Genomic DNA, 24,377 nt, shown 5'->3' on the forward strand with positions numbered 1-24,377 from the left:
ATTACTTGTTACACACTGGCTTACAATTGTTACTTTCTAGAATGCCCAGGAGGGGTGGGCAACCACTGGCCCGTGGACCCCCAGAGGTTTTTCTCTGCCTCAACCTTCAGTTGGGAGTTTTTGTTCCTTTCCCCGGTGGCCAGTAGGCATACTTATAGCTCTATAAAAGTACTATATTATGGTAGTCATTAGTCGACTGTCTTCTTTGTTTGTATCATTTTTTCTTGCCTTATGCCTGTGTTAAAGTGTTCTGTGTCACTGCGTGAGAAGAGTGCTCTATAAAAATAAATTGAATTGAATTATTTTAAACCTATAGAAAATACTTGGAAATACATAAGAGGTTTGCCACAAATAAGTTTTTAATAGAGATTTTTTTTTTTATGAAAGTTAGAAAATACCAAAAATGTTCTTACAAGGGACCACTTTTCCCACATCTTTTGTGAACATGTAATGAATGAATCCTATCTTCCAGTACAGGTACAGTCAGTGTGTCTCTCTTGGCACATTGACACTTCATACGCCACAATGCAGTAAAACACGGTTACATGCACGCCTCCATTACATCAGCTGTGATCACCAGGGACCCCCATATGGGATGTTGGACCATCGCAGGGCCTGGACAGACACTGTGAGGACATACAGACTCCATGTAGGTGATGGGCCTGGGTAAAAACCTGGCATTATGATGTGACAACAGTGAGCTACCATACTCCTAAATACCCATGTTAGAGATGTACAAGCAGTGTGACCATAGTTTATGACTGGCACAAAGTGAGAGAGCTCATCTGAGGCTGAGCACAGCAGTGTGGTTCCTCTGTTGGTGGATGCGCAGGTAACTCCTCTCTGCGTAGCTCTTGCCACAGTACGTGCAGCTGAAGGGCCTCTCACCGCTGTGTACACGCTGGTGCATCTTGAGCTGGTGGAGGTGGGAGAAGCGCTTGTCGCACTGTGTGCAGCTGAAGGGCTTCTCGCCCGTGTGCACACGTTGGTGTCGCTTCAGGTTCCCTGAGTGGGAGAACTGTTTGCGGCACTGTGCACAACTGAAGGGCTTCTCGCCTGTGTGCACACGCTGGTGGATCTCCACCTGCTTAGGGAAGTTGAACCCTTTGCCGCAGAACGTGCAGAAGAAGCGTTTCTCTTTGGTTCCGACCCTGCCGTGCACCTTGTCACTTTGACAAACAAACAGACTGTTGACATGGGACGTGACCTCATTGACCAGAGTCTCTGTGGCTTCCAAGCTGGACTCCTCCGTAATACCTCTGACCGCTGGCTGTGGGTGTGGAGGTCGTACGCCAGAGTCACTAGCTACAAGATCAGGTGTCCATGCAGAAGACATGCCCAATCCGCCACCTTCCCCTGTGACAGGAACCCCATGCAGTTCAGAGTTAACTGCCAGCACCAATACATCTGTCTCACCACCACCCTGAGGAAGGAACATCTTCTGCTGAGCAGCTGCATCAAATGTTAGGTACACAGAGCTCAGCCTGCTCTGCACATCTGTGCTGGGCTCAGGTTCAACGTACAGCAGCTCCACCCTGTGTTTCTCCGGCAATGCCTTCAGGACTTTCTGTGACTTGCACCTCTCCCAGACATGGAGCTCAGACCGCTGAGCCCTAGGAAGCTCCTCAGTGCTTTGGCCCAGCAGTCCCAGAGCTCCCCCAGTAGGGCCTCCTCTGCAGGCTGGGCCGGTGTCTATTTCTTCTGCAGGAACTTTGGGAAATATGACAAATGCAAACAGAAAGATCACTCAAGGAGAAAACAGAACATGGAGAACACCAGCTCCTCACCTTCTCACAAACACAACAGTGGCTAGAAGTCTGTCTGTAAATCCAAATCATTTTTTGCCCAGACGCAGGTAATAATCCCCCATATTTATTCTGTTATTTGTACTTAAGTTTTGGAGAAATTGTACTTTTCCAAGTAGCTTTTGTCAATGGTTTTTTTATTTGTGAAGAAAAAATGTACTTTTACTCCATTACACTTGGTTCTTAGGCCCCACGTGAACCTAAAAATCAAAGTAATCTTCTGGGACCCTGTATCACCTAAGTAGTTACCAAATATCTAGGCTGACTGAGTAAAGCGAGTTCACAGAAGGTGACTAAACCCCATACAGGTTTTACCTTTTGTTGGACTTTCAGTATCTGAACTATCAGGCCGTTTTAAATTAACACGTAAAAAGTTCACGTCTGTCCACAAACAAGCGGAGCCCAGACTACAAACTAAACAATCAGTGCAAGTGTCCATATACATCTCTGCGACTTTTCGAACCTACTTTCCTCAGCTGTCCTCAACTGCTCCTCAAAGCCCAGCTCAGATCTCTCCACCTTGACCAGATGTGGTGCTGCTCCACCCTCTGCTGCATGGGCCAGCTGTAAGAGATGGGCAAGAAGGTATATGTGAGAGGTTGCCTTCGGCCCAGTTTCAAACACTTGGTATACATAGCCTATGGTTTACCCTAAAATAAATACAGATATGATGAAATACTGACTCATTGATCCCAGAGCAGCATACCAGGGTGTCTGAGAAGAGCGTGGAAGGTCGCAGCTTTAGAACATCAATGCAACATTTTCGTTCGCTTGAACAAAATCTCTGCTGCACTTTTCCTATTTTCAGGTAAACAGCGCTGTCATTAAAATGAACTGTGTGTATAATTTACTCATACAACTCAGTGTTATTAAAACCTCTGTGATGTACCTTGCAAATGTAAATGGAGTCATATTAAACAAATGAATGCGAGCATTAATATTATACTGGATCGAGTTAAAAGGGCTGTTACATCAAGCATCAAACCCCAAGAGCGAAGGCAATGAAGAACAGTCTGGCAATCAGACTACTGGTAAGAATTATATAACTCCTGCATTTCCCTACTGTTTACACACTCGCAAGTAGCGTACACGAATGGTGCTACATTCTCCCTGCTTTTGGTTGCAAGTGTGGCACGTCTTTCCGTTTTGCACCTATTCTGGTTTTATTGGTCTTAGAAAGTGCAAAGACAGAGACATTCAAATCAAACAGCAGTCTGGCAGAGAAAAACCCATTTATTATTCAATTTCCACAATGTGAACACAGGAACAGGAACACCGTGAGAACATGGAGATCATCTTTCCAGAACAAGCACTAATTTGCTGTTGATTTACATGATTATACTGAGCTGCTAAACACATTGTCTCAGAGAAACATTTCTTTACATTGCAGTGTGTTTCCACATTTTAAATGTCTTTTGTAAAATGACCTGTTTACGTAAAAGCAGAGAAGGAAGAAAGAGAAAACATGAAAATCCTCTCACACACTCCTGAAAGGAATTCTGGGAAAGACGCAAAAATCACAAATACCATTCACACTGATATGTTTACCATCCAGACAGTGTGTTTATTGTCTTCTCTCTCTCTCCCCTCCTGTTTAGAGGCATTGAAACTCCTGTCTGAGATGAAACGATGACGAGTTAAGATGAACTAGGGACTTATTTCCAAACGCAGCGCTTTTCTGTTTGCTCCACATAACGCTGTAGGACGAACGGTAAATCAAAAGTGTAGATGCAAACACTATTTTTGTCTGTGTGTTTCATACTTTCCCCTTACTTAGCACCAAGTGCTGCAAAGTGGCTTTTCTGCTGGTGTATTCTCAGGTAACTCTTCTCCCCAAATCTCTTTCCACACACAGTGCAGCTGAAGGGCCTCTCGCCACTGTGCACACGCTGGTGCATCTTGAGCTGATGCAGGTGGGAGAAACGCTTGTCGCACTGAGCACAGCTAAAGGGCTTTTCACCCGTGTGCACGCGCTGGTGTCGCTTCAGGTTCCCTGACTGGGCGAAGCGCATACGGCACTGCGTGCAACTGAAGGGCTTCTCACCTGTGTGGACACGCTGGTGGATCTCCACCTTTTTTGGGCAGCTAAAACCCTTCCCGCAAAATGCGCACAGAAAGCGTTTCTCCTTTGCGCTAGCTCTGCCCTGGGTCTCATTGCTCTTGGAAGGAGTAAAAGTAGCAGACATGCACCTATTTAAATTGGGCCCAACGCATTTTTTTACATTTAGTCGACCCAAGTCGGTGGCGTTTTCCAGCTGCATCTCCACTCTTTCTCTGCCATCTATGCACAATTTGTGTTGCTTGGCAACGGCTCCCACAATGGTCTCTTTGTCCCAAAAATGCACCTGAACTTCTGTTTTAATTGGTACAGAGTCAAAACTGTCAACAGCATCTGGTTTCCACTCAGGAGACACTGCAGAGAATGCACCAACACCGGTGCCGTCCTCTCCAGCAGGAGCAGGCCGCACATCTGGTGGCACCAGCAGGCTCTCAGAGTCGGGGTCTGTGCCATACAACCAGGGATTGTCCATGTCTATTGCTGTAGCCCTCTGTGAGAAGAATGTTTGAGAGGCTCCCTCATACAGCACGTGCTCAGAGTCCAGACTGTGCGCTCGGTCAGCCCTGTGTTCGTATGCTACATGCGGGGATCTCCGGTTTACACCCTCCTTCTCAGGCTCTGCCTTCAGGACAGCCTCCGACGCACTGACCTCCCAAACGGCACATCTGCTCCGGGATTCATCGTCGGCCTCCTCGGCGCTGTTAGTCACCGATGTCTGCTCGGCCCCAGCATCAGCTGCCAACTCCACAGTCCCTTGGAACGAACAAAGGCAAATTCAGCCAAAACTCGGGGTGAAGAACTAACTTCCCTCGGTGGCTTAAAGGCTTGTTCTGGACACTGGTTCAAGATTTTGGCGTCGTTTGCTGGCAGCAAGTCCAACATGGAGGTGAACATGGTGATGCATATATGAGGATGACACCCTCCATTAAGCTCGGCACTAATTCTCTTTCTCATACTCACTTACTCTCTTTGGTGACCTCCAATTCCTCCTGCGGACAGCTGTGTATGGAGTCATCTCCACAGTTCTCCTGCTTGATGAATGGAGGCTCAGGGCCTTCCTCAACAACACCTGCACACTGCAAAAGGACCACAGGTTGCAGGATCTCACTTTCTACACTAAGCTGAAACTATTCATCAATGAACAGGCAATGAATGGGTCCAAGGAGTTTGAAAAGTACAACTTACAGAAAATAAAAATTAAATAAATTTGCACACGCAAAAAATTCAAAAGCTGACAAGTGGCCATAACAGAGATATCAGCAGTATTAACACCATGGTGTGAAGCCACTCAGATGCGGACCATCAGAGACAACCTGTAAAAATGAGATGAACCGTTCCTGTTCGAATGGACATGGACTGACCTCCTTGCTCCTGTCCTTCGGCCGCTGTGCAGCATCTCTGCTCCCCTCCGCATCATTGTCATCTGCAAAGGGATCTTTCCCTGAAGAACAAGGGGAGAGTAGCTGTAACACAAATGTCGGGATGGACAGATATTGGTGCAAACGGAGTTTCCCCGTAACTCAAAACAAGTTCAGCGGGTGCCGTAGCTGTCAGTGTGGTCACCTTGCAATCTGAAGAGCGCGGGTTCGAATCTCACCTCCTGCTGTAGTACCCTTGATCAAGGTACCCCCCTGAACTGAAACTGTAAAAATTACGGAGCTGTATAAATGGGTGCACAATTATAAATAACTTGCACAAACATTTAAATTGCCTTTGACAAGAGTCAGATTAAAAAGTTTATTTTTAGTACTCATGTATACTGCTTTATTAATTTACACAGGTTTCTGCTCTCACAAGGGCACAACGACAGAGCTGTTGCCGTGCTGCTATCATCTTCATTAAACGATGTATTCCTCTGGCTGCCGCTTAGGATTCGAACCTGTGACCTCCGAGTCCAGAGGCGGCTGCTCTAACCACCACGCCACCTGCTGCCCACTTACTGCCTTTGCAATTGAATTGGTACTATTTCTATTACTATCACTACCGGTGACCGAGCAGGGCCACCCGCGGGCCATCTTCATCTCCATCAGGCGGATCCTCCTCCTCAGCACCCTGTTCTCCTTCTGCCTCCGCGACACCTCGAGCCGCAGCAGCGCGTAACCCTCGTCCACCAGCTTGCAGATCTCGGCCACGGCCGCGTTCGCCAGCACCTCCATGACGGAGGCCACCTGCGAGTGGAGCGCGCCGTAGGGCGACATGATTCTGCACGGCTCACGCACCGCTTCCCTCTTCTTCACGAGCTGTAAACTGACACGGACTCGGCCACTTCTTTTACTCTTCGCCCATCAGACAAGGCAAGACTCGACCAAGCCGCAGCAGTACGTCCACGAAAGGTCCCGACGTCCGTCGGCGCCCGGTGTTTACTTCCTCTTTACTTACGTCCGGTGTACTCGATTCCGGTGTACTTACTTCCGGCTTTGCGCAGTATGCAGCGCGCCGACAGAGCGCGTCAATCGGGTCGGTCGCCCCGCGGTTCACAGTGAAACCGCAGCGAGGTCCGCACGTCTGTTTCATGTCATATTTAATGTAATACTTCCGATTCGAAACCTCAGTCTCCGCTCTCACCGCAAGCACAGGTCCCAGACTGCAGCGCAAAAAGGTGTTCATAGCTTTAGTGGCGTTAAGTGTTGGTTTGAGAAGAGCGCGTGAGAAACGGAAGTGTGTGTTACTTTCCCCGCGCTGACCGGACACGTGTCTGCAGTGTGGTACAGTATGAGTATTAATAGAGTACGGAGTAGAGTGAGCGCGCTCCACGGAGAGAGCCCGTTAAAACTGCTACAACAAATGAAGGGACTGCCAAAATGACTGGGTGGGGAAGAGAAGCTCACTAAAGGTCATAAATGCAATAATAAAACATGAACTTTAAATAAATTCACATCACGAGTCATCAGCGTAGAGCTTTACATGAACACATTTAACATTGTGCCAGAGTCCACAAATAAATATTAACACTGGAAGGAAGCAACATTAAAAACATTGACTTGAGCCACTCATGAAAAACAAAGAATAAATAATGGACAACATAAGGGCAGCTAATACTGGAACTGATAATACATGAATTGGTAATTTTACAATACTTGTACACTGATTAATTTACACCATATCACACAATAGACTAAAATCCACTTTAGCGATTCAAGGTATGCATTTATTTTCCACTGCGGACATACTATAGCGGGGGGGGGGGGGGGGGGGGGGGGGGGGCAGTGGGCTGCTCTCCGGGTGGCCTGGAATTCGAGTCCTACTTGGGGTGCCTTGCAATGGACTGGTGTCCCCTCCCCCTCCAACCTTTCACCCTGTGTTGCCTGGTTAGGCTCCGGCTCCCCGCGACCCCGTATGGGACAAGTGGTTTCAGATGGTGTGTGCGTGTGAGGTACCATGGCCAGCATGTGCTTTGAAAACAGTTCAAACCCTGTCTAGTGTGTCCTTAATAGAAAAGCTGTACAGTAAAGAAGATGTTTCGCATGGACATGTGTGATCAGTAAGGAGCAACACAGCCCCTGACCCACTGAGACTGCCCACACAGCACACTGTGCATTTACCACTCAGCTCCACAGATGGATCTTGTGACAGACTGAAGGGTTCAAGAGCATAGAAGATTTGCAAGTTAAATTGGAAAAAACCAAAACACAAGGGTGGTACAATGGGACAGCAAATAGCATTGCTGTCTCACAGTGCCTGGGTGGTGCGAGGGAATGTGGGTTTGATCCCCTCTCAGTCTGTTTGCAGTTTGCATGTTCTCCCTGTGTCTGTGTGGGTTTCCTCTGGGTGCTCTGGTTTCCTCCCACAGTCCAAAGACATGCTGTTCTGGTTGACCCATTGTGTGTGAGTGAGAGCGTGTGTTCCACTGATGTATGGATGAGCGACCCATTGTAAGCAGTGTACAGTACTAGTATTGTGAGTAAGGAATGGGCTGGTAACACTACATAGAATTTGCTGGAAGTTGCTTTGGAGGAAAGCGTCTGGTAAATATAAGTTGTTTCGGCCACACAGCTCTAACCACTACACTACCACTAAAGCAACCCCCTAAACAGATAGGTCAGTGTTGGCTCCTCTGGAGCAAAGCACCAGCTACATAAATAATAATAATGCACTGTATTGTAAGACTTAGCGCACTTCATGATGTGACTGTGAACAACTTCTCTCCAGCATGAACACTCTGGTGTCTCTTCAGATGATTGGAGCGAGTGAAACTCTTGCCGCACTGCGTGCAGCTGAACGGTTTCTCCCCAGTGTGGATCCTCTGGTGCACGTTGAGGTAGCCTGACTGGCCGAAGGACTTCCCACACTGTTCGCACCTGAAGGGTTTCTCGCCCGTGTGTACCCTCTGGTGCACCTTCAGGTAGCTCGCCTGACTGAAGCGCTTATCGCAAAGTTCACAGCTGAACAGCTTCTCTGCCATGTGGCGTCGCTGGTGCATCTGCACCTCATTGGGGAAGCTGAAGCCCATCCCGCAGTACTTACAAAAAAGGCGCTTTTCTCTTGAGTTCATCCTCTGTTGGGTCTTTACACTTTTTGATGAAATTAGATCAAAGCTAAGAACGTCACTCGCGCAAGGGACATAAAACCGTGCTGTGTTCTCTCTCCCCGTCATACGAGATAAACTCTGAGGTTCCCTGCAGCTTCCCAGGGAGACATGTGCGGTCTGGATTACAACTGTCTCGATGCCTTCACCAGAAGCCATGCTTTGGGTATGTGCTGACATGGTGTTGCTTTGTAACATACAGTGCAGGTCGTCCTCTTTCACACGCACAGAGTCTATGGACACGGTTTCCGTTTTCACGTTATGCTCGTCTCCTGCGGCTGGATCTGGAACAGGCAGCAGTTGCCAGTCTGAGTAAAGTGACGAGCTGTCAGCTATCGCATCTGTGCTGTAAGAGCATGAGGAGTTGGAGATGTGAGCACTTCCTGGAGATGGGAGATTCCTGACCAGACTCGGTAGTTCATGCTGCGTGTCAGAGTCCTGGCGGTTCACTCCACCTATGCTCCACTCAGGTCCCCTCTCTTTCAGCTCCTGGCTCTCGCTCTCTGTTCTCAAGGTAGATAGGGAGAAAGTCTCAGACTGACTGTGCTCCCATAGACCCTGGTCGGTCCTCTGTGGGCAACTGAGGTCCTTTGCAGCTTCTGCAGGGGTGTTGTGATGTTTCACTGCAAAGCTATCTCTGGAGCCAAGGCTCGAGTCAATGGCACCTGGAAACAAAACAAGGACAGAATCAGCATTAATATGAACTGCCATCAAAAGGTTTTCTTTTTCAGCTGTCAGACATCAGATGAACTTGCACAACACTGCACGTACTCTGGCGCCCTCCCTGTGGCTCAGCATTGCTCACATCTTCATCAGGGGCCTCTTCTTTGATGATGAGCAAGCTGGGCCTCTCTTTTTCCAGGTCTGCAGGCTGGAGTAACAGGAGAGTGGCAGTTACTGACTGAGGAGCTGCTTCTGTAAACAGCAACAGGTTAACGGGCATCACAAAGCCCCTTCACCACAACAGCAGGCTGCACCTCCTCCTCTGAGGTGGGCACTTCACTGGCTCCCTGGGACCTGAGCTTCATCTGCTGCCCTTGCCAGGCCTCTCCAGCTGGACAGGCTCCATCTGCAAGCACACACACAACACATTGACATTTGCATTCATTCAGCTGACATTTTGCTCCAACGCAACTAACTTATTATTAACCCATTTATAGAGCTGGGCAATTCATTTACATTTATTTATTATGCAGGTGCTTTTCTCCAAAGTGACTTCCAGTGGATACTATGTAGTGTTATCAGCCCACACACCTTATTCACTAAGGAGATTAACACTGCTAGATTTTTTTTTCCAAACTTTATTTGATAACATTATCAATAATACACAACTAAAACAATACATTAAAATCCACAATCAAACAAACCCAACACCAACATTTACACTGCTAGATACACTACTTACAACAGGTCACGCATCCATACATCAGTGGAACACACACACACACACACACACTACGGGTGAACCTGAATATCATGTCTTTGGACTGTGGGAGGAAACCAGAGCACCTGGAGGAAACCCCCACAGACACAGGGAGAACATGCAAACTCCACACAGACGAAGCAGGGATCGAACCCACGTTCTCTCGCACCACCCAGGCGATGAGATACTCGCTGTGCCACCGTGTCGCCCAATCCTTGTTCATGTGTTCTACAGCTGGAGGGATTTGAACCTACAACCTTAGCCTAGTCCAAAGGCAGCAGCTCCAACTGCTACAGACAACCAGCTGTAGATCACACAGTGACAGTGACGCACACAGAGACACGCACCGAGTGCCACTGGCTGACTGTCCGCCCTCAGTTCATCATCATGTCATGATCTCCTCCTCCTCCGACTACTCACCTCTGCCTCTCGCGTCCCTCCCCGCTCCGCACGAAATCTGCAGCTCCTTCAGCTTCTTCCGCAGCGCTTCGCTCTCCCTGCGGCTGCGCGTCATCTCCAGGCGAAGCACTGCGAAGCCCTCGTCCACCAGCCTGCAGATCTCGGCCACGGCCGCGTTCGCCAGCTCCTGCATGACGGAACCGAGCTGCGAGTACAAACTTTCAGAGCTCGGCGCGGTGGCCACGGACGCACGTGCAGCCATGCCGGTTCCACGGCTTGTCAACAACAGGTGGCCGTAAATATTTATTAGTGTAAGAAATTTCAAAGAAACAAATAAATAAGTACCTTTTCAAAAGAGCCCGTCGACAGACCGCCTGTGCCGCGCCGCATAATTTCACAGCGTCCACTTCCGGTCTGCCCGACATGCCGGAAGCTGCTCTTCTTCTGCGGTGTTTGGCCGGAAGTGCGTGTAGTTCCTCTGGATGAACGGTGGGAGCCAGAGCAGCGGCGGCTCCTCAGCTCAGGTTAGTGACTTTTACCGCAGCGCCGCAGCGCCGCAGCAGGGTCTCTAGACTACTGCTCGCAGTCTGGCTCACAGTCCTAGCGAAAGAGTCTCACGTCACGGTCCGTGAGAAGTAATAAGAGAGCCGTTCGCTCTCCGTTGTCTCCTTAAGTTCTGTAAATGACGGTGGCCCACCTTTTCTGACAGTCTCTCTCCAGTCCTACATACTATGTGTCTATGATACTTCTCCAGATCGACTTATAGTCATAATAGTGTCAGTTAATCTCCCTACATTTATTACCCATTTTTATACAGTTGAGTAATTATTTTACTGGAGCGATTTTGAGGTAAGTACCTTGCTCAGGGGTACGACAGCTGGAGGTGGGATTCGAATTTGCCACCTTTTCGGTCCAAAGGTCTAACCACTATGCTACCAGCTGCCCCTACACTTAAAATTATGGTAAAATGACTTCAAGTTTACTATTGACAACTAAAGTAGGGATGTTGCTATATTATATGTTCATTTGCTGTCTGGATTCTTACAATATGACAGAATTATAGAGTAACAGGCATATACTGTATTATCAGTTTACATTTATTCATTTACCTGATGCTTTTCTGCAAAGCTACTTACAACTGTTGACCCATTTATACAGCAGGGTAATTTTTTGCTGGTGCAATTTTAGGGAAAGTATTTTGCTCAGAGATACTACAGCTAGAGCTGAGATTCAAACCTATGACCTTTGGGTTTGGAGACAGCAGCACTAACCCCTACATTACCAACTGTCTGATTTAATATTTTAAATATATACATTGGTCCAAATTATCTAACAAAACTCCTTTTTTGTTTTTCTTATAGAACCTGGGCAGTACACACAACCATTAAATATAAGATACCCTTAAGACAGTAAACTTGTAACTTGTTCAGGATGTTTGTGTAACATCCGAAATCATTGGAATTTTTGCTAGCTTGTTTATTTTTAATATGCTTGTTTTTTTTAAGTTAGTGTTTTTATATATTTCCCATGGTTGAGCTGGATTGGTTGTTCTGTGTTATTAATGTACATTATTTTGTGTTCAAATTGTTCAGTCAGTTAAACATTTAAGAAGAAAATACAAAAATATCTTAATAAACTTCCAGTCTACTCTTCAGTGAATGCAGCTCCTCTCCTGCGTTTCCCACAGAGACAGTCATTGCGAACATAAACTTTAGGAGATATTTGAAATAATTTCTCTTCTATAACTAAAGTAGCTGTTTTGATCTATTTTTAATTGACATTTGACATTTATTTATTTGAGGGAAATTCCCTCCAGGGGGACATAAGGACATTATATTCAATAATAAAATGAGAATAACAGGCAATGGATGACAAGATTTTATTAAATTTAGTAATTGAAAACAATATCCTTAAAGGCCCTGGGCAACAAGTTGTCCATGATGTTATCGGTTCTAAGTCCCAGTACTAAGACGACAGTCCATTTTCACACCAGTTTCACATTATAGGAAGGAGAGCTTCACTGGTGTTGAAGACAACTGCACCACTACAGCAGCATACATATAACAGCCTGGTGGCAGAAAAAACAACAGGATATACAGAGAGAAACTGGACGAAGACTGGAAAGGCTAATATCATAGTAAAAGAAAATAAGCACATGGAGAAAATTATATTAAAGAGAAACAACAGAAAAAAGGAAACAGCCCAGTTTACCCAGGGTAGAAGAGAATTGGCTTTAAAATGACAGGTGTAAGCGAATCTGGAGTGGGTGTGCTGCAGCAGGTCAGCTTCCCGTACTTTCCGTTACATTTCCTTGGTCGTACTCTTCTCCCTGTGAGAACAGATTGCAGCCCATCTCCGCCGCAGCCACCTGCCCCACATGGATCTGCTGATGATGTCTTCTCAGGTGGTAAGAACGTATGAAACACTTTCCACAAAACACACAGCTGAACGGTTTCTCCCCGGTGTGGACAGTCTGATGCCTTTTATAACAGCTCATGTCGGAAAACCTCCTGTGACACTGGGCGCAGCTGAATGGTTTCTCGCCCGTGTGAATTCTCAGGTGTGTCTCAAACACACTCCTACGAGCAAAATCTTTTCCACAGTATTTACACAGGAATGGCTTCTGCTTCCGAATGTCCCTGCGATACGTCTTTATACATGTTGATCTGATGTTGCCGTCGTCAGTAAGGCCACGCACATTCGTCCGCGAGTCACTAACAGACTGAAGTGACCGGCTGCCCGAGTCCACACGTGTCCCTCCAGCCACCAGTTCACCGTCCTCCCGCACGACCGATGAACCAAATGGACAAATTCTCTCCGGTAAAAAGTACTCGGGGTCCACGGTACGCCGTGTTTCTGCCGGGCATTGCGGTTCTCTTTGCGCAAAGTCCTGGTTCACGTCCTCTTTCATAGGTTCTGCTTTGACGGCCACCTCCAGCACGCTGGCCTCACACAAACACGGTTGCTCAGTGTGGGCTGCAGGTGAAGTCTGTGTGTTCAAGGTGGAGCCTTTATCGTCATCATCCTCCTCTGCCTCCAGCTGTTCAAAGCCTAGGGGGTATTCAGGACCCAACATAAACACAAACTTGTCAGGGTAAATAATGTTCTGCGTAACAGTTCGAGAGTCGCCAGCAGCTTTTCCAGGCTCGGCACTTACCCTTCCCTCTCAGGCCTCCCTTTGGCTCCTTGTTCCAGATGTTCCAGGTGTTCTCCACCTGCTCCTCCTTCAGCTTCTCCTCCTCCTCCTTGAGCAGGAGCTCCAACTCAGCGCTTCCGAGCCCGTGCCCTGAAACACAGGGGTCTGCAGATTGACCAGCACAGGTGAGATAGAGAAAAGTCGCCCCGCGTGTGCGTGCGTAACAAACAAGCATCGCATCGCATCACCTCTCAGACGTGTGTTCTCCCCACGCACAGGAGGAGAGCTCGTCTCCGTCTTTTTCAGCCGGTCCCTCAGAGCTCCGATTTCTCCGTCTCTCTCCCTGATCTGTAAGCGCAGCGCTGCGAATCCCTCCTCTACGAGCTTGCAGATCTCTGCCACGGCGGCGCTCGCCAAAATGTCCATGATGGAGGCGAGCTGTGTGTGAAAAGCGACACAGTTCATGTTTGTGCCTCGACAAACGCAGCAGCAGTGTCGGGGGGGGGTTAATGGCCCAAGCACACTAAACTAGAGCGACACCCTGAATGTAGCGAGCAGTAAGGATAGAAACAACTTCCGGCTTAGTGACGCAATGGTGACGTATGACTGTACCTACCGTAAATATTGGAAAGACACCGCCGTTTTTTTTTTTTTTTTTTTTTTTAAGAAATCCACCGACCTGGATGTTACCATTTTCTGTTAACTGGCAGAGTTTAAATAACTTAAAATATCAGACCCGAATCGTTGGAGTGTCTGCTTCTGTCTTTGCGTTTGCTGTGATCAAATTCTCAATGTTCGCTGATTCTTTTTTTTTTAGATCAAGGTTATTATTTTTCTTTTGGAAAATCACATATTAATATAATTCTTGGAAAATTCTGTACGGTATCAATACTGACTGCTTTCAAACATTTTAGGTGATAATGCAGTAATACTTTTTATTGAGGCAATAAACCTTTTTATATCTGCTTGTTGTGATTACAAGTTATAGTATGATTTTGAACAGATGCATCTTCGGTGTTGATTCCAAAGTATCCATCTCAGGAGACACCCAGGCATTTTCCAGTAGGGAATCCCACAGTTTAGGGGTGTGCAGAATGCAGGACAGCCGAGGGACCGGAGGCCCAAGGAAGGGCAGACTTTACATCCCTAACTTTAGGAGTGAAATTTGGACAGAAGAAGAAGGGGCAATGAGTGCGATGCTGCAGCAGTTAGGGACAGTGACTTGTAATGGTTCTTGATTCAAATCCCACTCGACCACCACTCTTTTGTCTTTGACAAATTAATTCACTGCTCTTATATAAATACTGTTTCCCTTTTTCATTAGCCACTTGTCCCGCTAGAGCTGCTGTCTCACAGTGCCTGGGCAAATTGATTGGACAGAGGTTTGAATTTGGCACAATATACCTACATTTTCTCCTTCAGCTAATACTTATCTCTAAACGACTTACAATTATTTACCCATTTATACAGCTGGGTAGTTTTATGGAGTTAATTTAGGGTAAGTATGTTTCTCAAGGGTACTACACCCAGAGGTGGGAATCTCACCTGTGACCTGTGGATCCAAAGGCCGTAGCTCTAACCACTACAATACCAGCTATTCCAGCACTTACCATGTTCCTGAAGGTCTCTTCCCACAGTCCAAAGTTGTATTTCAGGTGAATTGGCTGCTCCAATTTGCCATGTGTGAGGTGGACTGGCATCTAATTGCAGCTGCTCCCTGCTTTGCACCCTATGCTCCTAAGATAGACTCCAAATCACAGCAAATGGACAGCAGCCATTTGTGGTGACTGAGTTGTAACACCTAGCTTGGACAGGTTCTGTACTGTGCTTTTATTTGATTAGTGTATTTAACAATATCCCTTTATATTGGTATAATAGATTTGACATCTAAAAGAAATATGAGTATTTCTCTAAATGTTAAAATAGTATATTTAAGCTGTTAACATGACTAGTGGTTCAGAAAATTTTAAAACTTCATCTCATTCAAAGTAACTACAGTACATGAGTAGATTTTGACCTGATAAATTACTCATGGAAAAGTTCTTTTTGAAAGCAGCAGCATTATTTATTTATTTCTTTCCTAGAGTTCTGTTCTTGACTGTGTACCTCTGATTTCCGTTTACACCTCTCCATCATGGAAACCATGGTGTGACCAGTTCAAGAGCAGTTCATTAATTATAGTTCATTCCCTCTGTGGAAATTTTAGTTCTCTGGCAAAGCCAACAGAGAAGTTGTTTGCGCTCAGGTAAGCAGCTTGAGGGTTTTACATGAGAAACTGAACAAGTAACATCACAAGTGCGCAATGTTCTGGAAGAGAACAGAATCACAGCTGTACAATCTGAAACGAATGGAAAGACCCCATTTGATCCAAAAATAAAAACTTGACAGTGAGCTCAAGCAGATGATATAGGTTCATACATGTGCAGATTTTATTGAAATTTCTTCTTACACGAATGCACATCATCCAGATAATTTGGTGACTGCTCCAGCTCCTTCTCGACCACACAGTGAACCTTCTTCTACTGCAGTGAATCCCCTCCACTCCAAGTTGCGATACCAAAAGCTACCTTACAGCGTGGAGACTCTGGTGTTTGATTAGATGACCCATCGTGGAGAAAGGTTCTCCGCAGATGGTGCAGCTGAAAGGCCTCTGTGCCATATGAACACTCATGTGCTTCTTGATATGACTGGACTGAGTGAAGCGCTTCCCGCAGTGCACGCAGTTGAAGGGCTTCTCCCCTGTGTGCACCCTCTGGTGCATCTTCAGCTGATGCTGGTGAGAAAAGCGCTTCTCACACTGTGTGCAGCTGAAGGGCTTCTCACCCGTGTGTACCCTCTGGTGTCTCTTCAGGTGTGCCGAATGCGTGAACTGTTTCCCACACTGCACACAAGTGAAAGGTTTATGTCCCGCCTGAGTTTTCCAAGCTCCTGGATCGTCCGAGCCGCAGAACCGCTTCTCGAAAAATGCACAGAGCAGCTCTTTGTCTCTCCTCTGATTTTCAATCACGCAGTCAGAAGTGCTAACCCGTTTCCCACCGGGATTTGATATCAGCGTGTTCCCCTTCTCAGGCATCTGAAAACCTGGTGTATGGATGTTCACACGGTTCTCTGCCTGGAGAGCCTCTTTCTCGCCGTCCTCCTCAAAAGGCCTTTGAGCCGCACTTTCTCCATTCCAGGAAGGCTGCATCTCTGCCTCCAGCTTCATTGGAGTCGAGTTCATCAGCGTGACATCTGGCTTCCAGTCGAGGGACCCTGAAGCGGACGCAGTGCTTCCTGCCCCCTGTGAGAGAGCAGGTGTCAAGCCGTCAGAGTCCACATCTACAGTGTAGCAGTATGATGAACTTCCTTTCTCTGTGTCACTGCTCCCATTTGTATAGAAAGTCCTGGCTCTGCTGGTGTCACCATACATTCTGTACTGAGAGAAAGAGCGAGTCACTGTCTCAGCCCCCCCGTGTCCAGACCCGATGTGCTGGAAGTTCTGGTTTTTGTTTCTGTCGTCTGGGTCAGCACCAAGGACAGCGTCCAGTCCACTCAGACCTCGAACTCTTATGATCCTGCGCTCCTCTTCTTCCTGGTTTCCTTCAGATGAAGCCTGAGCGTCCAGAATGGCATCACCTTCCACACCATTGGTTGCTGTCTCCTGAGTCCCTAAAGAGACGTCACTCTTTTTGTACCGTACCACAGTAATACACCTTGTCCACTCCAGCAACACAACAAGCAGGGTACGGCAGTCAGGGCCAGTTAGCATCAATTTCCCATGTCAACAAATGCAAGTCAAACTTTTCTTAATTTATGGGTCTAAATGCAAATACAGGCTTCCCTTACATGATGAACACATTTACAAATATGTCATTTGTACAATAAAGTCACATAATAAGCTATCAGCTCACATGGCTAACAAGAGCAGACATTTCATTTCAAAACACAAGCTCTGTTGACATGGTGCTCATGTCCCTTACATGCTGGTTGCCTCATACCCACTGGCAAGCAGTTTGCAAATCTACTGACTTTCTCTCATACAGTAAAACCATCATCTTTCATAATAATAAGCCCTAAAGCAAAAACATTTTAAACAGAACTGAAAATAGCTGAAAAAGCAAAGGAATGCGGGGGGCGCGGTGGCACGGTGGCGCAGCGGGTTTTGCTGGGTCCTGCTCTCTTGTGGGTCTGGGGTTCCAGTCCCGCTTGGGGTGCCTTGCGACAGACTGGTGTCCCATCCTGGGTGTGTCCCCTCCCCCTCCAGCCTTGCGCCCTGGGTTGCTGGGTGAGGCTCCGGACAGTGTGTGCGTGCGCACAAAGGAATGCCTCACCAATCAGTTTGAAATCTCAGTGATGCAACACATCCTCTTGAAAGGCAATACCACTACTTGATGTTTTTGTGTGTTTCAATGTATTATTCAATTATCATAAATGCTGCGTTACAAATAAATTTGTGAGAGAGAGTACTTAACTGTGTTATGAGAATTACCCCATTAGGTATTGTTCTGATGTTAACATTAATAATCCTTTATACACAGCCTTTAAAAGTAATAAAGAACATATGTTACAACCCTAAAGGAATCTACATTAACAGCAATTTTAAAAATTACACTAATAGAGAACAACAGAAAACACAACAAAATAGATCCTAATATCATATTACTAGAGTAAGGGATGAAAGGAAAAGGAGATAGAGTAAAAGAAGCACATTTGTTTTCTATATTCTACTTTAAACATGTCAGTTTTATCCCTTGATATAAAGGTGTCCAGAGCAGTTCTAATATTCCGGACTTGCTTTTAAACGGGATGTTCTTTGTTGAAAAGTTAAAACAGCAACTTTGTGTGTTTGGGTGAACCTTTGATGGTTCAGGAACACAGTTTTCCCATTTAAATGATGGAAATTAAGTTTGTTTTACAAGATTCCACTTTATAAGGAGATTTTACAGGACAGAATTACGCTCGCGATACACGGGAGGCCTGTATGTTGCGATAGCCCACTTCTAAATGGCCATCTTCTCCACTTACCCTCCCCGGCGATTTTGTCTCCTTCTGCTCGATTTATACTCCAAGTGTCCTTATCGAGTCCCTCTTCTTTAATAAGTGCGGGTACGGGCGCATTTCTCTCCATGTCTCCAGACTGTAACAGAGCAGTAAGTGAAGAGCTCACGTTTGCTACAGAGCAGCAGGAAGCAGAAGCAGACAAGATGTCAAGGAGAAGCAGCTCTGAAACCTGATCCTATAAATAATTACATTTACACAGCTGAATGTTTATTGGACCAGGTGGGCTTGAATAGGCCCAAAAAAAATTTTAAAGTGTATGAAGAAAGTGTTAAAGAACAGGAAATCCAGGATCTAATTTTAAATTATTGTGGAAATAATTCTAATTAATGACCGTATGAGATAATAAAACATCTAAGGAATAATAAAGGTTGGAACCATTGTCATATTTTATATAACACAATTAATGTTTATTGAGAAATGCTATATCTCATCCACTTATGCTGTCACGCAGTTATGTGGATTGCATTAATCCATGTAACTGATTTCATTATTCCCTCATAACATGAAGCTTACTGTGTTTACCATTTTGCCTGTAATTATTATTTTGAAATATATCTTTTATAAAGTTCTCATTAATTCATTCATTTTAATAAGTGTAATTTTGTCTGGAAATGTAAAATTATTTCAGCATTTAAGTAACAGAATGCCTTTCTCCTGTAAATTTAAAGACCAGCTCTGCACAAAATTTCAAAGGATATCGACTGGCATGTAATATAAACACACATACACAGCTCAGCCTCATGTAAAAAAGTTTTTCTTTTAATTTCAACAATACTTCAACGTTTAATTACTTTGCAAATGATGGCAATTATAATATATTGTAATCAGATCAAATAAGTTGTTTTGCGTATTAGGCTATGCGAACCAAAGGAACACAAATCTGAGAAAAAATATTGTGACAAAGGCTCAAAAGTTTCATGTATGAAATTTAATTATTCTGATGGATGTGATATTATTATGAAATTACCACCATAGTACCATTGTTGGGAATATATTAAAAAAATATTACAATACACACTTCCTCTGCAAAAGGGAGAAAGCTAAGGAGAAGCTGTTACATGTTGAGAACACCTGGCCTGTGGCCACTGCAGTCCTACCAGACGGGACTAGTGGTCGTCACTAGTCACGCTCCTCACGCTCAAACTACTTTGATGACAAGGTGCACTTTTTAGGGCTGCTGCGCTTCTGATGCCTTTTCAGGTTGCTTGGGTGTGAGAAGCTTCTGCCACACATTGTGCAGCAGAAGGGTCTCTCTCCTGTGTGGACGTTCTGGTGAACCTTGAGGTCCCTGGAAGACATGAAGCTCTTCCCGCATTGTGCGCATGGGAACGGTCTCCTACCCGCATGGACACTCAGGTGTACTCTGAGGTTACACAGCTGAGTGAACTGTTTGCCGCAATGGATGCAGCTGAGCACTTTACCCCCTCTGTGGAGTCTCTGATGGTCTTCAAACTGCTGAAGGTGCGAGAAACTCCTGCCGCAGAGTTTACAGATGAACCCACTGTGAACGGGGTCCACCCCCTGCGGGCTCCCTGCCAGCGGGAAGGACGCACTACGGGGCACGGGAACGTCCTCCCAGGGGGTCTGGTCTGCTGCGCTCCCCCTCACTACCAGCTGAGCGTGTGGTGGACACACACTGGTTATCCCTGCTGGGGGGGCCTCTTCTGCATCGCCATCCTCATTGTAAAACCCCGCTGGCGTGTGACCTTCTCCAGACCTGGTCTCATCAGCCTCAAGTTTAATGGCTGCGGGGTTAACAATCTCTACCTCGGCTTTGACATGAGCAGCTCCCACTGACGGCAAACTGTTCAGAGTTTCTGTGTGTGTGGAAGCAGCCGGCCACAGACCCCCCGCATCCACATCTGTGGGATCCGAGCTGCACTGATCGCCAGTTTCCGCGATCCCTGGGCTGCAGGAAGCTCCCTGGAGCCTGGATCTCCCACACTTTTGGTTCCCTTGCTCTGCCCTGCACTCAGACACTACAAGCAGAGGTCTCCAGTTTGCCCCCTCCGTCTCAGGCTCTGCCTTCAGGACAGCTTCTGACCCACTGACCTCCCAGAGGGTGCGTCTGCTCCGCAGCTCATCACCGGCCTCCTCCGTGCTTTTGGTGGGAGACGTCTGCCTGTCTGCGAAGGCGTTTCTTTCCTGTCCACCGGGGGGCGACTGCACAGCCCCTGACAAGAGGTGGGCAAAGCATTAGGGGCACTGAGAGAGTGGCCTGGGGCAGCAGGTCTACTGCACATGGAGGTTCGAATCCCACCTTCTGGCCACTATGCCACTTTGCCAACTGCACCCCCCTACTAAGTTGAAATAAATAGGTTATATATGAATTTTGAGTTCTATTGCTGCTCTGAACATTTCAAGAACATTTGAGAAATACATTGAATAGACAAAAGCGTCCAAACAGGCGCAAAACCACACAAATGGGTATCTTGCAGTACTTAAGACGTGAAGTGGAAGGAAATAACTAGTCTCATTAATCTTAATCTGTCTAATTACTGAGTGTCTTTGTGCCACAGGAGTGTACCAGCCCAAGTGGGGAACGGTCACTGTGGGGTTACATGCTAGATGTTCCCTCATCCACTCACTGTCCTTCTGGATTTGCACATTCTCCTTCCTCCGTTGCTCCTCTCTGGGCCTCTCCCGGTGAAAAAGAGGAGCGTCTGCAGCCTCCTCTTCCACGGCAACCATCTGCGAACGAGAAGGCTAAGTGTTCAGCTCTAGAGAGCAAACCACACGCTAGAGGTCTCTTTTTCAATACATCACTAACATCAGCTGGGACATGAGGGGCCACACACACGAGCACAGCGGTGCTGATCCCAAGACTCCTCAGTGGATGTCCAAAAGGCTGTGTGGGGGGGGTCAGGGGCACCAAAGAATGTCCATTTGTCACATTTATGATCATGAGCAGCAACGATGACAAGAGCTTAGTGAAGAACTTATGAACTGTGTATCAAGGCTCTAGAAAGGCACCTGAGCATCTCCTCACTGCGCTGGACAGCACAAGTCCATAGGACAACCGCTAGCATAGCGGTTAGGACCGCTGCCGTTGGGCCCAAAGCTCGCAGGTTCGTATCTCTTAACTGGCTATAGTACCTATGAGCAAAGTACTTACCCTAAATTGCTCCAGTAAAATTACCTGGGTGTATAAATGGGTAAATAATTGTAAGTACCTTAACTTTGGAGAAAAGTGTCAGCTAAATGAAATAAGTCCACCCTAGACAGTGTGTTTATGGCCCTAACCCATAAAAAATGCCCATTGCAGAGCAGCTGGGGATTACCTGGCCCTCCCCATGTATTTGTGGAAACACCAGGGTATCATTGCGTGTGAACATTCAGTTTACTTTAACCAAGCTCTTCTCACACAGTGACATAGAGCACTGAATAAAGGACCAGAGGCGTAATACATTTACAATTATCATTGGATATATACAATATACATTGGTACCTTACAATGTTAAGCTACTTACAATTATTTACCCAGTTAGACAGCTGGCTCATTTTACTGGAATAATTGAGTGTAAGTCACTTGCTCATGGGGAGTACGGCTGGAAGAGGGATTCGAACCTGCAACTTTTGGGTCCAAAAGTAGCAGCTGTAACTGCTACAGTACCAGTGAACAAATCCAAATATAAGGTTGTCTGTACATTAAATTACTACAATAACCATGGAATTATTAAAGCTGTAATTAAGCCAACTGGTCCTGGAGGAAAGGAACAAACAAACACACACACACACACACACACACACACCAAGCAGGGTCGCGGGGAGCCGGAGCCTAACCGGCAACACAGGGCGTCAGGCTGGAGGGGGAGGGGACACACCTCGGACAGGACGCAGTCTCTGTTGCAAGGCACCCCAAGCGGGACTTGAACCCCAGACCCACCAGAGAGCAGGAGCCGGTCAAACCCACTGCGCCACCGCACCCTCCTCCTTAGAAAGCAAACAAGCAAACAAACAACTAACTTCCAACTGAACAGAGAGAGGGAGCAAAAAAAAAAAAAAAAAAAAAAAAAAAAAAAACAAATCAGGGGGACAAAGCGCCAGCAGTGCCAGTGCCAGTGCCCCCCCGGGCAGCATCACTGGTTATTGGAGAAAAATGGGTGAAAATATGCAGCTAAAGGTCCGAACCCAGAAAGGTCTGTCAAGTTCTTGTGGAAGTGCTACAAAAGCAAGGAGTGAGAAAGAAAAAGGTGCGACGCGCGGAGAAGCCGCGGCAAAAAGGACACAATCAATGTAGCAAGTCTGCAAGGGGCCGAAGAGTCACGCAAGCGGTAACAAATGTATCTAACGACGTGTCACGTGTGGAGCGAGATAAAGGGTAAAGCCTTAGTAAAGGGGGCGTTTCGGTGGCTCTGCGGGGCTGCTGTTGGGCTCCTCCAACAAGGTAGACTACATCATCATCATCATCATCATCACCTCCTCCTCCTTCTTCTCCATGGCGCCGATCCTCCTCCGCAGCTCCTCGTTCTCCTTCTGCTTCTGGCTCACCTCCCAGCGCAGCAGCGCGAAGCCCTCGTCCACCAGCTTGCAGATCTCGGCCACGGCCGCGTTCGCCAGCACCTCCATGACGGAGGCCACCTGCGAGTGGAAGCCGGCCAGCGCGTCCGCCGCCGCCGCCGCCATGTCCGCAGAAACACGCCGGTGACCGCAGGGGAGCCGCGCTCGGCCACAGAGGGGCGAACAGCAGCGCGGCAGCTGGACGAAACGGGAAGAGAAGCAGGAAGGAGAGCAGCGCGACACGGAGCGAATTTCCCCGTAAAGCTGGAGGAAACAGAGCCCGTTCCGCGGTGTCGCGCAGCGCAGCCGAACACACCCCCGCCGCTTTCTCGGATGGTACAAGCCGTGGGTTCTGTTCGACGGCGTCGTGCAGCGCAGGCCATACACTCACGCAACACACACCCCTACTGACACCTTAACAGTACAGTCTCTATAGTGCAGTCAGGTGTCAGGGCAGGGGGCGCTTGCGGACACTCCGCGCTCCACGTACAGCCAGAGGTGGCCCCGCCAAAGGACTGTGTTCGATGGGATCATACTGAGCCAGACTCCCTTCTGGGCATCTCGAATGGTTCAGAGATGCCATGGTCGAGTGCATAGCCAGGAGGTTTGTGCACGTGAGCTGTTATTAACCAAGATAGTTGGTATTTCTCACACGATCATGTGAATGCATGACACACTACAATGGATGGCTGAATCATATTTTTAACAACTCCTGTAAGAATGTTCCCTGTACCATATTGGCATATGGACTTTTGAAGCAAATTCAATAAACAAAAGTTTGCAGCGAGTACAGCTGCTGCCTTACAGCACCCGAGCTGTTTGGGCAGGGGTTCAAATTCGGCTCAGCGTCTTGAGTTCACGTGGTCTCCCCGGTTTCTTCCCACAGTCTAAAGACATACCGTTCACACTCAATTGCCCCTAGCTTGTGTGGGTGTGGCTACCCTGCGATGGACTGGTGTCCCGGCCAGGCTGTACCTCTCTCAGCCTTGTGCTGAGTGCTTCCAGAATAGGCTCCAGACCACTGCAACCCTGACCATAACTAAAGGTTAAATTCATGCATAGGTGAAGGAAGCCTGGATTTTTCTATAAACACACACACACAAAATCTGGCATCGCTCAATTTATAAACTGTCTGCCTGAAATTTTGGTATAACGGCTCTTGGCTTGACACCCAACTCTCGATTAACGGGACTAAAAATCTGCATATTGAAACTTATCCCAGGCGCAACCGAGAAAGCGTCAGGAGTCCCTTATCACGTAAGTGAAGTACACGTGCAGTAATGTAGTATTAATGGCACGTCTGCATCTAAATATCTCTCCGACTGTTGGAGCGTTAAGAATGTTAGTGTTGCTTTAAGAGAGAGGAGCAGTGTGGGAAGTGTATGAAATTCCCCAGGAGTGTCTGTCAGCCATATTGGGTAAGCGGTTTCAAAGTCAAAGTGAACTTTGTCACTTCCACAATATGTTTACAACAAACACTGGAATGAAAG

The 24,377-nt window shown here is 47.0% G+C and overlaps 3 protein-coding genes across 5 annotated transcripts; all 3 read right to left on the reverse strand.

The window, feature by feature from the left end:
• Window positions 1–350: 350 nt before the first annotated feature.
• On the reverse strand, window positions 351–23,432 carry LOC108933256 (zinc finger protein 7-like). 2 transcript variants are annotated; one of them, XM_029259015.1, is made up of 7 exons: window positions 22,969–23,432; window positions 5,849–6,032; window positions 5,226–5,305; window positions 4,829–4,940; window positions 4,514–4,617; window positions 2,273–2,369; window positions 351–1,710 (listed from the first exon to the last, which is right to left on the reverse strand). In XM_029259015.1, exons 1-7 carry the CDS (start codon window positions 23,011–23,013, stop codon window positions 782–784), a joined length of 1,551 nt encoding a protein of 516 aa, XP_029114848.1. In that variant the 5' UTR covers window positions 23,014–23,432; the 3' UTR covers window positions 351–781. The 2 variants fall into 2 exon arrangements, with proteins under 2 accessions (XP_029114848.1, XP_029114847.1); XM_029259014.1 differs by lacking the exons at window positions 351–1,710; window positions 2,273–2,369; window positions 4,514–4,617; ... (1 more) ...; window positions 5,226–5,305; window positions 5,849–6,032 and adding exons at window positions 15,775–16,995; window positions 18,352–18,463; window positions 20,440–20,561; window positions 20,976–21,078 and having other exon boundaries at window positions 22,807–23,417.
• Window positions 7,894–10,628, reverse strand: LOC114912402 (zinc finger protein 239-like). Of its 2 annotated transcripts, none has more exons than XM_029259018.1 (5): window positions 10,557–10,628; window positions 10,233–10,398; window positions 9,367–9,458; window positions 9,161–9,260; window positions 7,894–9,054 (listed from the first exon to the last, which is right to left on the reverse strand). In XM_029259018.1, exons 1-5 carry the CDS (start codon window positions 10,599–10,601, stop codon window positions 7,982–7,984), a joined length of 1,476 nt encoding a protein of 491 aa, XP_029114851.1. In that variant the 5' UTR covers window positions 10,602–10,628; the 3' UTR covers window positions 7,894–7,981. The 2 variants fall into 2 exon arrangements, with proteins under 2 accessions (XP_029114851.1, XP_029114850.1); XM_029259017.1 differs by having other exon boundaries at window positions 9,349–9,458.
• On the reverse strand, window positions 12,036–13,992 carry LOC108933260 (zinc finger protein 853-like). The gene is made up of 3 exons (XM_018750196.2): window positions 13,596–13,992; window positions 13,369–13,512; window positions 12,036–13,262 (listed from the first exon to the last, which is right to left on the reverse strand). The coding sequence occupies exons 1-3, from the start codon at window positions 13,810–13,812 to the stop codon at window positions 12,493–12,495; spliced, it is 1,131 nt and encodes a 376-aa protein (XP_018605712.2). The 5' UTR covers window positions 13,813–13,992; the 3' UTR covers window positions 12,036–12,492.
• Window positions 23,433–24,377: the final 945 nt, after the last annotated feature.

The sequence above is a fragment of the Scleropages formosus genome, chromosome 16, assembly GCF_900964775.1.
Source record: "Scleropages formosus chromosome 16, fSclFor1.1, whole genome shotgun sequence".
Lineage (NCBI taxonomy): Eukaryota > Metazoa > Chordata > Actinopteri > Osteoglossiformes > Osteoglossidae > Scleropages > Scleropages formosus.

Excerpts from the sequence above, each read along its gene's own strand:
- LOC114912402 (XM_029259017.1), bottom strand. The coding sequence starts at position 10,601 with ATGCGGCGCGGCACAGGCGGTCTGTCGACGGGCTCTTTTGAAAAG. Across the intron at positions 9,261-9,348 it reads AGGTGCAGCCTGCTGTTGTG|CCTGCAGACCTGGAAAAAGA; the intron begins GTGAAGGGGCTT and ends CTGTTACTCCAG. Across the intron at positions 9,055-9,160 it reads GCCACAGGGAGGGCGCCAGA|GTGCCATTGACTCGAGCCTT; the intron begins GTACGTGCAGTG and ends TTTTGTTTCCAG.
- LOC108933256 (XM_029259014.1), bottom strand. The coding sequence starts at position 23,013 with ATGGCGGCGGCGGCGGCGGACGCGCTGGCCGGCTTCCACTCGCAGGTG. Across the intron at positions 21,079-22,806 it reads TGGAGAAGAAGGAGGAGGAG|ATGGTTGCCGTGGAAGAGGA; the intron begins GTGATGATGATG and ends TCTCGTTCGCAG. Across the intron at positions 18,464-20,439 it reads GCAGACGCACCCTCTGGGAG|TCTGGAGACATGGAGAGAAA; the intron begins GTCAGTGGGTCA and ends GCTCTGTTACAG.
- LOC108933260 (XM_018750196.2), bottom strand. The coding sequence starts at position 13,812 with ATGAACTGTGTCGCTTTTCACACACAGCTCGCCTCCATCATGGACATT. Across the intron at positions 13,513-13,595 it reads GGAGAACACACGTCTGAGAG|ACCCCTGTGTTTCAGGGCAC; the intron begins GTGATGCGATGC and ends GTCAATCTGCAG. Across the intron at positions 13,263-13,368 it reads GGGAGGCCTGAGAGGGAAGG|GCTTTGAACAGCTGGAGGCA; the intron begins GTAAGTGCCGAG and ends AATACCCCCTAG.